The sequence below is a fragment of the Pholis gunnellus genome (assembly GCF_910591455.1).
Source record: "Pholis gunnellus genome assembly, chromosome: 17".
In the NCBI taxonomy this organism is placed as follows: domain Eukaryota; kingdom Metazoa; phylum Chordata; class Actinopteri; order Perciformes; family Pholidae; genus Pholis; species Pholis gunnellus.
The window spans coordinates 4,359,164-4,373,667 of NC_136544.1; the positions used below are offsets into that span (position 1 = coordinate 4,359,164).

General features: G+C 43.1%; 1 protein-coding gene across 1 annotated transcript; it reads right to left on the minus strand.

Moving 5' to 3' along the window:
- Positions 1-219: 219 nt before the first annotated feature.
- Positions 220-5,278, minus strand: LOC306709799 (volume-regulated anion channel subunit LRRC8D; the record flags this gene model as incomplete). The annotated part of the gene is made up of 5 exons (XM_079178083.1): positions 220-1,342; positions 1,472-1,849; positions 2,732-2,982; positions 3,685-4,275; positions 4,931-5,278. The coding sequence occupies 5 exons, from the start codon at positions 5,276-5,278 to the stop codon at positions 220-222; spliced, it is 2,691 nt and encodes an 896-aa protein (XP_079034209.1).
- Positions 5,279-14,504: the final 9,226 nt, after the last annotated feature.

A 14,504-nucleotide genomic window follows, 5' to 3' on the forward strand; every position in this document is an offset into this window, starting at 1 on the left:
ATGTTTCAGTCCATTCCTGCAAGCCTTTGGTTGCCACTAATTTAGTTAGTAATTAGTGTACTATGTACAATGTGTACTAGGAAGTAACATGTACTAATAATGGTTGTTAAAGCCTCACATTAAAATGACCAATAGGAAAGCTGCCTTCTAAAAGAACGTGCTGGAACATTTTGCCAAAAGCATTGCAAAAGCAAATCCCGCAAATCAGTGTTGGGATACTTATATCTGTGATTCCAGAGCAGAAGAGAAACTCCACTGTGTAGGAGAGAAGTATGGGAAACTGTCCGAATCTGGGCGGGAATGACCCTCTGAGTGAGTACCAGAGGGGGCACAAGAACGGCTCAGGAAGTCCCTGACCCGTGGAGGCAAAGAAAGAAACAGCCAGTCCTCCACTAGGAGACCACCTCCGTGCAGCCCTGTGCAGCAGCCCAATTCAGCAGGCAGTTGCTCCAGACTGTTACTGCGCAAGTCCAACCTGCACAACAGACTTAAAGCTGCGATCCCACTGGGTAACGAGTTAAGAGAGTTGCGAGCCACATTGAGGATGTGCAGCTCCAAACAGCTGCTGAAGAGCTGAGGGGGGAGGCTCTCCACCCTGTTCCCACTGAGGTCCAGCTCTGTAAGCAGCTGCAGTGCCTTTACCTCCGCGGGCAGCACCTCCAGCAGGTTACCAGCCAGCAGGAGTCTGCGAAGGCAGCGGAGAGTGAAGAGCGCTGGGGGGAGGCTCTGAAGCTGGTTGTTGGATAGATCCAGGATCTCCAGGCCTCGCAGCACACCAACGCTGGCCGGCAGTGCCAGAACGCGGTTGTAGGCGAGCCTGAGGCAAGAAAGTCGCCGCAGATGAGCCAGGCTGAGCAGTTCCTCCAGCGTCCTCAAGTTATTGTGCTGCAGGTCGAGCGTCCGCAGGTTGGCGAGAGCCAGCAGGGCCGAGGGCAAACGCTCCAGTCGGCAGTCCTGCAGCAGCAGCTCGGTCAGGTCGACCATGCGCTTCAGGCCTGTCAGCACGAGCAGCCGGGTGCCCTCATTGTAGATCTCCAGTCTCACCAAGCTGCCAGCCACCTCGCACAGCTCCCCGGGGATCCGCTGTAGCATGCCTCGGATCACCAGCACACGGAGGTGACGCAGTTGACGGAGGCTCCCCAACGGCCAGCTGCGGCCCACCCCGCCGTCACTGCTTAGGCGGCCAGAGAGGTGGAGCTCGTGCAGGCTGCGGAGGGAGAGAACCCAGCTGGGGATCTCTGACGCCTGAGTAAAGGTGAGGTGAAGGACCTCCAGATGTTCCTGGAGGACTCTGAGTGCACCGGGATCCACCGCTGCTGTGCAATGATAGAGGTGGAGCTCTCTGTTGGGTGAATAAACAATAAAAGACTTGCGTATGTACGTCACAGCGGAATGCAAAATGTCTAGATACAGCTTTTGATTTGCACGGTTTAAAATGTGTGAAGCTTGACTGCACTACTGCGAAACCCACCTGAGTGAGGTCATGTTGGCCACCTGCGCAGTGAACCTGGCATCTGTGATGAGCTCCAGTTGGAGGACCTGAAGCTGGCTGAGGGTGAAGAGGGCCGGAGGGAGGCGAGGCAGGGCCACCAGCTGCAGTCTGGAGAAGCCCTCTGCGTCCACGCTAGTCATGGCACGCAGCTTCTCCTCCCCCCAGCGCCTCTCCAAGCTTTCCCCCAGCAGCCTGCTCTCACTGACAGGAGACAAAAAGACGGACAGACGCTGGGCCAGCAGAGGGTCATACTGGTCCAACATGTGTAAAAGAAAGGCCAGGTCATTTCTCAGGTCAGGAACATCTCTCAGGGAGCACAACTCCTTCAGTGAGTGGAATGAATACTGCCGTAGAGGGCTAAGTAGGGCACAGAATAAGAAATATATCACACAGTCGCCCCAAACACAGCTTTACACTCTAATCCTATTATCAGGCCTCTGGTATGCCTTGAAGGCCCTTTGAACAATCTCTCAAGTCTCAACACATTTTGAATCAACCATTTTACATGTTCATTTTGTTCATACAATGCAACAAATTACATAGTCAAATGATTCAAAAGTTCACATGCTCTAACCCAAGTTACTATAAATCGCTGCCGATAAGTTTCAAAAGCTCATCATCAAGTGTGATAGTCGATGCGTCCGGAGTTGAAACTCACAGCAATTAATCCACGCATTCCAGAACACATGGAGCAACATTTGTATTAATTTTAGGGTCGAGTTTCTAGCCACCTGTTGCATGTAAGTTCATTATTTAGCTGTCGTTTAAGCTCTGTTTTGGTCTCCTCCGACTCCATCGGGGTAATATCTGGCCCTCAAGCAGTTAAATGCTTCACTATGGCAACCAGCTAGTAGCTAACCTTGTCTCACATTTCATGTCGGGGATGGTACCGTGGGTATATCAGAACTCCATTTTCTGAAAGCGGCTACTTGTTGCTGGAAACAAAGTCGATGAGAGCGGTGAGAGTGAACCAAAATAGTGAAATTACGGGCTTTAAAACCAAAACAATGACTCGAAAAACTCTGCAGACCTGAAGGAATTTACAGAGTTGAGTGCTAACTGTGTGGGTCCTTCATTGCAAACCACCCCTTCAACACTACATGTAGTAAATGTATCGTTTGTTAATGTATAAATATATGAATTAGTGCAGCTTTAAAGTTTTAATCAAAATATACAGTTCTTAGGGTATTTTTACACATATCCCTGTATACTGGGTTAGAGTCACACCAATGCACTAACCTGTGTAAAATCCAGCCGAGGGTGTAAAAGTTAAGCAGGCCGTACAGCCCCAGTAGTGACAGGTAAGCCACCAGCAGTTTGCGTAGAAGGGAGGAGAGCACATGGATACACTCGAAGGTAGCGTAGCCCACCAAGGCCTGCTCCTCAGGGTGACAGGTGTGGGTGAAGGAGAGGGAGCTCAGCAGAGGGATGGTGTAACTCAAGATCAGCGTCACCATCAGCAATTTCAATATTGTCTGAGCCAAGTAGACCTGAATAGATAATAGGGAGGTTATAATGAACAAATTGACATCGTTCGATCAAGCCTGATCAAACATTGACTTGTTTTGTGAGTTTAAACTCCTGCACTTTTAAAGGTCTACTCTAGTGTGTAAGATTTGGCGTCGTCTAGTGGTGAGGTTGCAGATAGCAACTAACTGAAACTTTTCCCGTGAACACAGCAAATAGGAGAACTATGGTAGCCGACACAAAAACAAAGTACATGGCCCTATCTAGAACCAGTGATGATTTGACCGTTCTGGGAACTATAAAGACGACCCTAAACAACACAGCTAGTCGTGTGCTGAAACAATGTCGCACTGATTTCTTTATTTTCCATTTGTTAGATACTTTGTAATCCAATTCTGGATTTACTACACAACAGTACAAGTCTTTTATGTAGATATAAACGATATAAACGATTCTTATTTTCAGGTGATTATGCACTAATGAAAACATAGTTAATAATATTCTAATTAATTTCGGCCAATGGATATCCCATGAATCTAACACAGTGACCTTTAAAATAAAAAAAAACAGCAGGTTGCTTTATTATAAAGTCCGATAACATCGCATCATAAGACATTTTTGGATCATAAAAAACTCAAAGGAAATATTTCACCGGTTAAGCTAACAGACAAAAGACAAAGTAGATGATATCATATATAAACCATCTAGACTAGAGGATCTCTCACCTTATAGATGACATCTGAGCTTTCACAGTGTGACCGAAACTTCCTGACCCTTTCGAACAGCGCCCTGGCCTGTTCCCCATCACTTTTATCCAAACTCATGACCTGCCTGGGAATGTCAACCATGAAGTGCTTGGAGGAAGGAAAGTGCACCTGGGACCCCAGGGTTATAGACGACATGGCGGAGCTACAGGAGAGTGTGGAGGGGCACGGGGAGGGAGGGACGCCATAGGATGCACTAACCGACCTCTTTAAAAGCGGGCTGTCTGTGCCCGAGTCTATGCTTGTTCGTCTTGTGCGGGTTACCGGGGGTGAAGATGAAGCTGAAGGGAGAGGAGGCTGGGGCGGTCGTCTCTCCTCCACCACCACCTCCTTCTCTTGGATGCTCTCCTGCCGGGCGGCATGAGACAGGGCCTGAGATGTCCAGGGTGACTCGCAGCACTTTGCCAAAATGGCCAGAAAGTGCTCTATGCGGGCGGAGGTGTGGGGGAAGTGGAGCCAGAAGGAGCCACTGGCCACCAGCACCAGAGACTGCAGCATGGCCATGTACGGGAAGAAGCGGGAGCACAAAGGCAAAGCCTTATGGTAGCACACCTAGACAGATAGAAGATAGACACTTAAACTGACTTTTGTCCACTTGAAGTTTGTGAACACAACATTGCATATTATATATCATCATACTTTAAGCAAACGTGTTAGCAGACAGTTACTCAATTACACTTTCAGTCAATACGGAGCAACATCATCACTTATTTGGAGTCGTGTCTCTGGCCACCTGGTGAGTTTAAGTCCAATTTCACTCTCTTTTAGCTCTGTTTTTGGTCTCTACCAACTCCTGGTGGAAATAGCTAGCTCTTTAGCAGCTAAATGCTTCAGTAGCTAGCTGCTAACTTGATCTACCTGCTGTTTAGTGATAGCGTTTTGTTTGTTTTTAGAGCTTTGTTGCTTTTCAAGAAGCGCAAAGAAGCACCTCCTGCGGCCTAAAACGACACTAGAGACGTGAAACTGAACCAAAAACAAAAAAGTTGCGGGTCATAGTGCTGAGTAGAGCTGCAATGTCAGGTGATAATTCTATCTGGGTTCCTCATTATGAACAACTCCTTTCACATTCAAGTATTCATTTGATCCATTGTTAATAAATACAAAATGTGATTATAGCTGTTTAAAGTGACTTAACAGTCAATCATTTTAATTGGTTTCACCTCTTCTATTGCATCATTTTCAAAGACTCAGGCTAGTATTACAGTACCTGGCTAATGTAAACGTACTGCTGGTAGGACAGATGTGTGCGTCGACCCCGGCCTGTAGAGTGAAGATTTGGGCTGACGTTGCGTGGAGCATGAGTTGGGGGCTTTGAAGATGGAGTCAATGCTTGCCCGCTAGTTGAAGGACTGTGATTAGTGGTGTTCGCAGTGATAACTGGATCCATGGGAATGCACACCACTCGATCCCTGGACAGCTGCTCCGTACAAGCCAGGACGGATGCCATCAGCATCAGGACCACCAGGTAGTCCATGAAGACCTCCCACCAGGGCTTCAACAGTTTACACCGACTCTGATGCTGGTTCAGAGGCACCAGCTCCGACAGGGAAAACATGGCGACCTCTGGGTCCCACAGGGATGACTGTAAAAATAATAGTGAAATAGTAAAGAAAGATCTGGGCTACGCACTTAAACTGATGAAGTGATGCACAAGGATGAGCCTGGCTTTCACTGTCAGTGTCCACGGGTTAAACCAACAGCAGTTTCGGTAACAGCAATTGAACTACAGTATGTGACCAGGACCTGATCCAGGAGCATCCTGATCAGGTCACAGAATAAGAGGATCCTGCCCTAAAATCATAGTTTCTAAATCATCTTCTTGCTATAAATGTTGTTGTCCTATATGAATCAGAAAAACAGACATGACATCATCTATTAGCTTTCACATTAGCTATCACAGTTGGACCTTTAAACATCTTTTGATAAGCGGTTGCTAATTTAGAGTAAACTAAATAAAATGGTACAACATCAAACACAATTCAGGCAAACATCTCTGAAGTCTACTTCTTGTCAAAAATACAAATCACAACCGAACAGCTATTGGATTAACTTTCACATACCTGGGTAAATAACTTGTTCTCTTTCCCCCTCTCTCCCCCGATCAGCCCACAGCCGCTTTACACAAACTTCATTCCGGCGCTGTCTGGTTCTGCCGTGGAACTTACAACAAACTCCTCCTCAGCTGGCCGACACACAGCTTTTCAACGGTTGCCATGGCAGCGGAGGATGTGTGGCTGAAAAATCTAATTCAGCACTAGAAGCCCGTTCAAGACCGACCCGGGGGGGGAGGGTGTCTTTACTTTAACTCCTTCAGAACGGACTCTGAGGAAAACATCAGAGGAATATTAGACACAAATTACATTACAGTCACAAGAAAATATGAATTATTCGAACAATATATTATATCGAAAGTAAAGATACTTTCTATGCAGAATGGCCCCTTTCAGAGTTTCAGCCTTCAGGTTAAGATGAAGTTCTATATGCCAAAATGAACATCTTCATAAAGTCTTTTATTAGGTAGTATAATCTTTAACGTTTTGTCATGTTTCATGAACTCACTAAATTTGGAAAACCACTGCTCTAGCCTCTTTTCATGAACCCTAAATGTTTTACAACGTTGTATCCAGAATTATCCAGCAGGGGCTGCTGAAGTTACTGTACTGTAAGTTACACATAACAGCAGCATCTGACTTCACACAGCTTCCAGAGGTCTGATGACCGGGGAGCATTGTTATATTACAGTTTTTGCGTGAGTGTGTGTTTGTGTGTGTGTGTGTGTGTTAACGCAAAGGCATGTCATATGTAACTTGGGTTGCTCTTTCCTTTCTATTTGGGTCAAGAAGAATCTGGAGCAAAGACTCAAACTGACAATGAACCACATCGTGATCTACTCTACACAGCTGGTGTGTGTATTTTTTGTGTCTGTACTGTATTTGTGAGTGTGAAAATGTGTGTGTGTGTGTGTGTGTGTGTGTGTGTGTGTGTGTGTGTGTGTATTTTACTTGTCTTGTGGGGACTCACTTTGCTTTTGAGGACCAAATGGGGACAAAATGCACATTTCCAGAATGTAAATTGCTACATTAGGCTATAGGGTGAAGACTTGGTCTAAGGTCATGATTAGGTTAAGGTTAGGAAAAAAGAAAAGTGGTGTGGTGAGCAGTGAATGAGTAACATTTACTGTTGCCACAAAGAAGACGAGGTGTGAAGACATAACTTTGAGGGACAGGGACAATTTCTTAGATAATGTATTATCACCATCTAGGCCTACTGCTACATACAAAGTCAAACCTACTATTTAACTGGGATTACTGGGATTTTGAAACTTTTTACAGCTAAAATCAGCAGTGCAATCTTCAGTATCGGATAAACAGCAAACAGTCTGACTGCATTGCATTTTGTTGTTGTAGACTTTACATCACATGTGTGTCTCTGATTCTCTGTGTGCATATGAAGTCATTCACATGGGCTCAGAGTGTCCTGATGAGACCAACGCAGGACAACGAGCTGCTTTATCTGAGAGGCTGTAGTCAAGCAGAGTGGTGCTTTGAGCTAAATGCTAACTTCAGCATACCGACATGCATGCTCACAATGACAATGCTATGTTAAGCAGGTATAATGTTTACCTTGTTCACCCTCTTCGTTTAGCGTGGTAGCATGCTAACTTGCTAACATTTGCTAATTAGCACAAAACACAAAGTGCAACTGAGGCCGAAGGGAATGGTGTTAGTTTTGCGGGTATTTAGTCATAATCCAAAGTGTTGGACAAATTAAAACTTTGACCTGATGATGGTGCCAGATAGAAGTTAAGACATTTCATCCTGAAGGGAACATGAATATCTGAACTAAATTTCATGGCAATCCATCCAATAGTAGTCAAGACTTTTCACACAAAACATCACTAAACATGTAATAAGTCAGACATCAACGACTACAGTGATATTGTGGATTCAGCAAAGAAGGCATTTCATTTCTGTGAACAAAATAAAAAATCAAAAGCCTCTTTAATCACTATATTATTTTTTCTTTACTTTTATTGTTTTATCACTTTATTCTGAACATGCATTAATACATTTGTTGGGCCACTCAGGTGCACTGCAACAAACTGAAAACACAAAACTGACATATTATACAGCTTTGATAAGTTATGGAACCCTAGCCCTATTTTTAGGCCTCTGCTCGAAAATGTCATACCCATACTCAAAGGGGCTTATCTCTCTAACTACAAGGTCTATTTGAATAATTTCAATGGAATTATAACTCTAATACTTGTGATATTTGTTAATATGTGTACATATCAGTATATCTGTTACTGGTTAATGCTGAATGAAGATAGCACACAGCTCAAATTGAAAATGTTCAGGTTCGCCTGAAAAGAAAGCATTTTTATTGGTATTTTGTTCTAGAAATAAGGCCCTGGCTAGCCTAAAAACTCTCCCAAATCATAGGAGTAGTCATGTCAGTTGTAAAAAAAATTTGGCTTTGATAAAGTGAAGCAGGTCAGCAATATCGATGGTTTTGTACAGGTCAGCCGAGGTCAGCCAACGTCAATTCTGATTTTGGAAGCAGTTTTATTGTAATTTTATATACTATATAACTATATATTTCACTTATTTTATCACTAATAGTGTTCAATCTATCTAATACAGCAGTTTGGCATCATTTTGAGAACCTGGGACCAATATAAACCTGTAGAACAGGGCTCATCCTTGTCTGAGTTCCAGTTTTACAGACTTCATTTGAACGCAGTGGCGAGCCGTCAGGGCCTGCAAAGCATTCTCTGCTGGCCTAAACAGAATCACAAAGTTATAGCTATTTTATAATTTAATAATTTTTCTTAAATACACTACATTTATCATAATTTATAAAAATATTTTTCCCATTATCTTATTTTCTCATTGCACAGCTACGGTGCTCCTCAGTTGCTCTGCTTCCAGTGCAGCTTGTTTTAAGTAGAGCTTTTATCCAATCAGATTTCACCTCTGTGTCTCTAGGTAAGAAGAGAGGCCCCAGGCCTGCAGACTCACCAGTGCCTCCATGTGCAGTTTAAGTGAATGGGGACGATATTGTTGATTGGCATAGTGTTCAACCAATCAGATCTTTAGTTTGACATTTTTTGACGTGCCAGAGCAGCTTGCAGGCCTACAGCTACATCAGCATTCGCACCAGCGCTGCAGTCAGATTCTGTGCTGTGATTGTCGTGAAACAAAACTTAACAGCAGAGGCTTAGTCGCGTAGTAAGAGTTCATATTGAAAGATATGAATGAAATTATGATATTTTTTGCATTTTGCTTGGTGTACATTTTACATTTTTTTTTACCGAGCTTTGTTTTTTAACACTTAATGGCTGAAACTGGAAGATAAACGGATTTGTGAGTTGGGATTAAACTGTGGGATTAAACTCTTTGTCAACAAAGAAAAGAGGATGTGATCAGCATTTGGTAAGTCAACTGGTGGTCTCCAGAGAGCTGATGGGCGCTGACTCGCGCATCAACTAAACATGGTAAACAACAAAATATTTTACTGAAAACTTGGTTTGGTCTGGTTTTAAGAGGACATTGAGGTTCCATGAACTCACTGCAAAAGTAACTGATAAAGTTTAAAAAAAAAAAAAAAAAGAATCTCTTTCAGGGAAATAAGGCTTTAAAATTAGACTGCGGGGCTGTGGTGTGGCAAGCTCAACATTAGAATGGGGCCGATATCAACACCCTTGGTTTCAAAGTTCTGCTGCGAAAAGGCCTGCGGCTTCACACCTCTTCGTTTGCAACAAACACAAACACAGTAACAGGCACTGACACAACCTTGCCCATATGCAGGGATGTTTCGGGTGGGGTTGTGTTATGTGACAAGATTCACACGTCCTGTCAGTAAAAAACAAAACTTCACAAGCTTGCAACGGACCTCCTTTTAGAGAGGGAAGCTAGATAAAAAAATGTATCCAATGATAAGGTTGTTTGGATCTGGACTTGGCTTTCTTTAAGAGTAAATGCATACGTAAACATATTTTTTTAAGCTATAAACTAAATTATATGACTGTAGATGTGATGAAACACATCAATGTTTGTGTTAATGTTTCTCACCAGATTTATAAAAGTCAGCATTTCATGTTTAAAATGTCTCTAAATGCCATCAACATTCTGAGTCAACCATTTGGGACTAATCTACACTATGAAATAAAAGAATGTTAATGTCCTCTAATCAGACCCACCTCCTCGCCTCTCCACACAGCATCTATCATCTATACTTTTTTCAGTAACCACTGTGTAGCATTACAATCACAGCACAGCACAAGTCTCTTTTCTTATCAGTACATTACAAAATCTGGTGAATCAGTGTCGATGACTGATAATCTGGCAAAAGCGATATTTATTCCTACGCTATCATAGTGCCTATGAGTTATTAAATTGTTTCATTTCACTATTTTAGCGGTTCGCTAGTAAGCTAGCTAACATTAGTGGGCTAATTCCACAATGTTTTCATGCTAACGCTACACTGGTTACAGAAAATGAGCGAAACAGCGGGCTGGTGGCCAGCGCCAGCTGGGACTAATGGTCCGGATGGGGAGTGCGGCAGAGGGACCGCGGAGTGCGCTCGCTAGCTAATTCTTGTGCCATTTGTGCTCAGATAATCTGTAACTTCATCAAATTCAGTGCCCTACATCGCTTTTTTCCAAGCTACTTTAGCTGTCATATTTGTCGACGCTGTGTTTAGGCTTTTGACTAATGGAAGTGGCCTGGGTTGAACCTCTTAGCCCCTTGCTCCCTTTTTTAGCATTTTTCAATATGATGCTGTGGGTGGATTTAGGCGTAGACCTGGGGGTGAAGTTACACTTTAATGTTCAAAACACGAGCCAACAACATGACCATGAATAACATTCTAAGACAGTATATGCTCTGGCCTGATGATACGAAGGCAAACAATAGAAGTAGGCCTAGTTCAATTTACAAAGCAATCTATTTTCAATATACACGGAATATACATATATTACTTGGATTGGCCAATAAAAAAAGTGTGTTTTGGATGAATTTGTGTCTGATTGGTTGATCGGCCCACTTTGATCCAGACTGAAATATTTCATCAACTATGGCTTGCCATGAAGTTGTTTATTTTACAAAGACTCATGTGCCACTTGACACTGACTTTACCTCTCGTGTCACCATGAAGTTGACATTTTTAGAACTTTCATGAATTGAAAGCTTTTTAGCCAGCACCATCATTATCATTTCAAATTGAATTTATGACCAAATACCTGCAAAGCTGGTGTCATTCTGATACGAGTACAGCTGTACTTTTTTATTTTGTTAATTAGCAAATGTTAGCATGCTAACATGCTAAACTAACTATGATGAACGTAGTAAACATATTGTACCTGCATACCTGCTAAACATCAGCAAGTTGTCATTGTGCTTAAGTACTCTAGCTAGCATGTAGACTTTCTTTTTTGACCCTCTGCTGCTGTCGTGGTGAATATGACAATAAGAGTGGGCCTGCTGTAATATATAGTCATACTTTTATTCATCATTTTGGCTTGTGGTTATACATTTAGGCTCTCTCTCTTTACCAGCACCATTGATTTTGCTCAATGTAGGCAGTGGCTTCCTTGGGTACCATATCTCTTTGGAGTTCTCACACCCCCTGACCTCTCTGACACCCCGCATTATGATACACATCTCAGTGAGTTGGCTGGTTGTGGGAGTGGGGATGCCCATCAGTTGACTGAATTTGAGAAAATGTCGTCATTGGCATCATCATCATAATCATCGTCATCATTATTTCCTGACATGAACTTTTGACAGTTCTGGTTTTTCAATCTGAAAGCCATTGATTGAAAAGAGTAGGAGGATGTGATAAGCCGTAAGATAGAAAGAAAGAATACCTCAGCAACATACTTGTTTCCTGTTCAGTGGGAGGCAGTGTTGATGGTGTTGTGGCTTTAATCTTGAACATTACACGTTGATATAGTGTGATATCAAGAGAAAAGGTGCAGTCCATGGTTCCCATGGCTATAGTGGATGTAGATTTGGTGTTTATACATATATGTACTGCAAAGCAAATCCTCTTTTGAAAAATGAGTGTAGAATGGGTGGGTGGGGGCGAACTGGTGACAGCAACATAGAGAAGCTGTTGGCCGTGAGAAAGTGGCACAGAGCTTCTCTTGTGAAGTCCTCTGACTAAAACCGCTGTCAGCCACCAGCCACAACAGCAACACAGATAAACACCAAAGTGCTGAGACTGCGGCCTGACAATCTGATGCTTCTGTTTCTGTGATCATTTGATCAAATTATGTCATTTAATGTAGTACTTGTACTACAAAAACACCTACACTATTTATTCTGGAGTTTATTGAGAAAGTACACAATGAGTACAAATATCAGCCACCTAGATGTGTTCTGTGTAATATAATAATGTAATATAATACAACAATTTATCATGCTTCTGCATTATGATGGTATCTGTGCATGGGTTCTCTCAGTTGTTGCATGTGTTCTACTCGGCTTACATGCCTTGCAATAACTTAAAGAGGTACGCTCCAGCAAATATATTGTTTCAGTTGATTTCACCTGATGACATCATCAGGGCTAATTTTGCAGACTTTATAAAGCTTTCTCCAGAACCACAGCAGACATTGCACAGGCTGAGCAGTGTGTCCCACGATGTGTAAAACGTATCTTAAAGCAACACTATGTAACCTTTGCTGAGCAGCAGCCACAGTGGCCTCAACTGAAAATGACAGGATGTCTGTAAATGCTAAAACAAAGTAGAACAGGTAAAAAAAAAGAGTCAATTGACTCAGTAATTCTGTTATGCTGTTATACATCAATATCTATCAAAAGTTCACAAACGATAGCTTTAGTCACCCTAGGCTACTGGTCATACCAGACTAAATACAGTTGTAGCAGCAAAACCTTTGAGTGTATTGAATTAAGCAAGGTTGCATGTCACTGCTTATAAAGGGTGTGACAGCACACATATTTGTATTGAACCGTTTGGTACGAGGCTCACGGTTTGATACGCATTACGAACCGAACAATACCTTTGAATAATACTATTGCATTTGGAAAATGCAGAAGCTTAAATTGTGGGAAAAATAACGTTCTCTGGGTGGAGCCACTGCACTCAACATGGCAACCCACCCGACGTAACAGACAACGTGCTGTCTGACACTCCCACCACGGAAGAACAACATTAGGGGTGACTGTGGCTAAGTGGGGAGCAGGGTTGCCCTTCATTCGCTACTAGTCGCATGTCGATGTGTCCTTGAGCAAGACACTTAACCCCAAAATTGCTCCCGTAGTGCCTACGGTGTGTGAATGAGTTAGTCTGATAGGCAGGTGGCACTTAGCCCCTGCCATCAGAGGGTAAATGATGACAAGTAGTGTGAAAGCGCTTTGAGTGGTCGAAAAGACTAGAAAAACGCTATCCAAGTACATTGTACATTGTACTCTGGTGAGGCACGTGTGTTCTGGGAGGCGCGCTACGCTAAACTAGCTTAGCAGGAAAACCAACAGCAGCACACACGCTACAAACTCTCCCCGCAGCGTTTAGGTAGCTACTCCCTACTGATTCAAACAGGGCTAAAGCAATCGCCACACAATCCCCATTTTGCCATAATTCCTGCTTTGTAAAAAAAAAAAAAAGCCGGACACAAAATGTTCGAAGCACCTGCTGTTCCTCTGACAACAGACGGACGGACGTCACGGGCTAGCTGCTGACTGTAACGATACAAACAGGCCGATGCCGATTAATCTAGCAGCACACTGCAGTGCAGCAGATCTCGCGCCTCCTCCAAAGATCAGAGAGAGTGTGACCTTCTTTCACAGAAGCACAACAGCAGCCCATGTGTTAAATACAAAACGGGAGTTGCTGCAGCTTCCTGTACACAAATGAATCCATCATTGTTCAAAGTAAAACAGAACATACTTTGTGAAGGCTTTTCTGCTTTTATTGCCGTATTGAACCGCGCCGCACCGAACCGTGGCACCAGTGTATCGTATTGAACCGAAGACGAGAATTTTGTGAACCGTTAAACCCCTCCTGCTTATCTATTACAACTTTGTTTTTTGAAGCGAAAGAAAGTTGTGTGTGTTCTTTCCAAAGCTACAGTCTCACTTTAATGTGTAAAAGTGGCCTCTTTAATGAGATAGGGTTGTAAGACACCGTTTCTCATTCTTTGGATCACTGATTGAGAAGTTAATAGAATTCACATGCTAGTATTTGTTTTAAAGAGGTTAGCACCAAAAATAAATGTTGCACCCCATCATTTGGTTAAAATAGTTAATGTTAGGAACAGTTTAGAAATGGCAGCTGGCAGCTTTCCGCTACACAAAAACATTTGGGATTTCTTAAATGTTATAATTCAAAAGAAAAAGGAAATATAGTTCATTAATAGTAGCATTTATTCATGTATATATTCAACACAAGTATGTCATATCACACATTTACTACACTCCTCCCACTTGATATACCATACATAGTCAGGTTTAAAGACTCATAACTTGGTGAGTGAACATCAGAAACAAAGCAATAGGAAAATGAATGTTTGACGACAGTCACACCAGCGTCTCCCCCTCCTCCTCCCAGAGTTTCAGGTTCCTAGAAAGGCAGTTTTCTACCACCATCAGGGGAACAAGAAGCCCCTGAACCCCCCAAAACAAATGAGGCAGAAACCCACCGAACCCACCAGCCCGTCTCAGCTCCCTGCACCACTCTCGTCTGCTCTCCCTGACAGCCCCTGGGAGAAGGCTGCAAGCCCCCCACCACATCAACCACAGTGCACTGACATG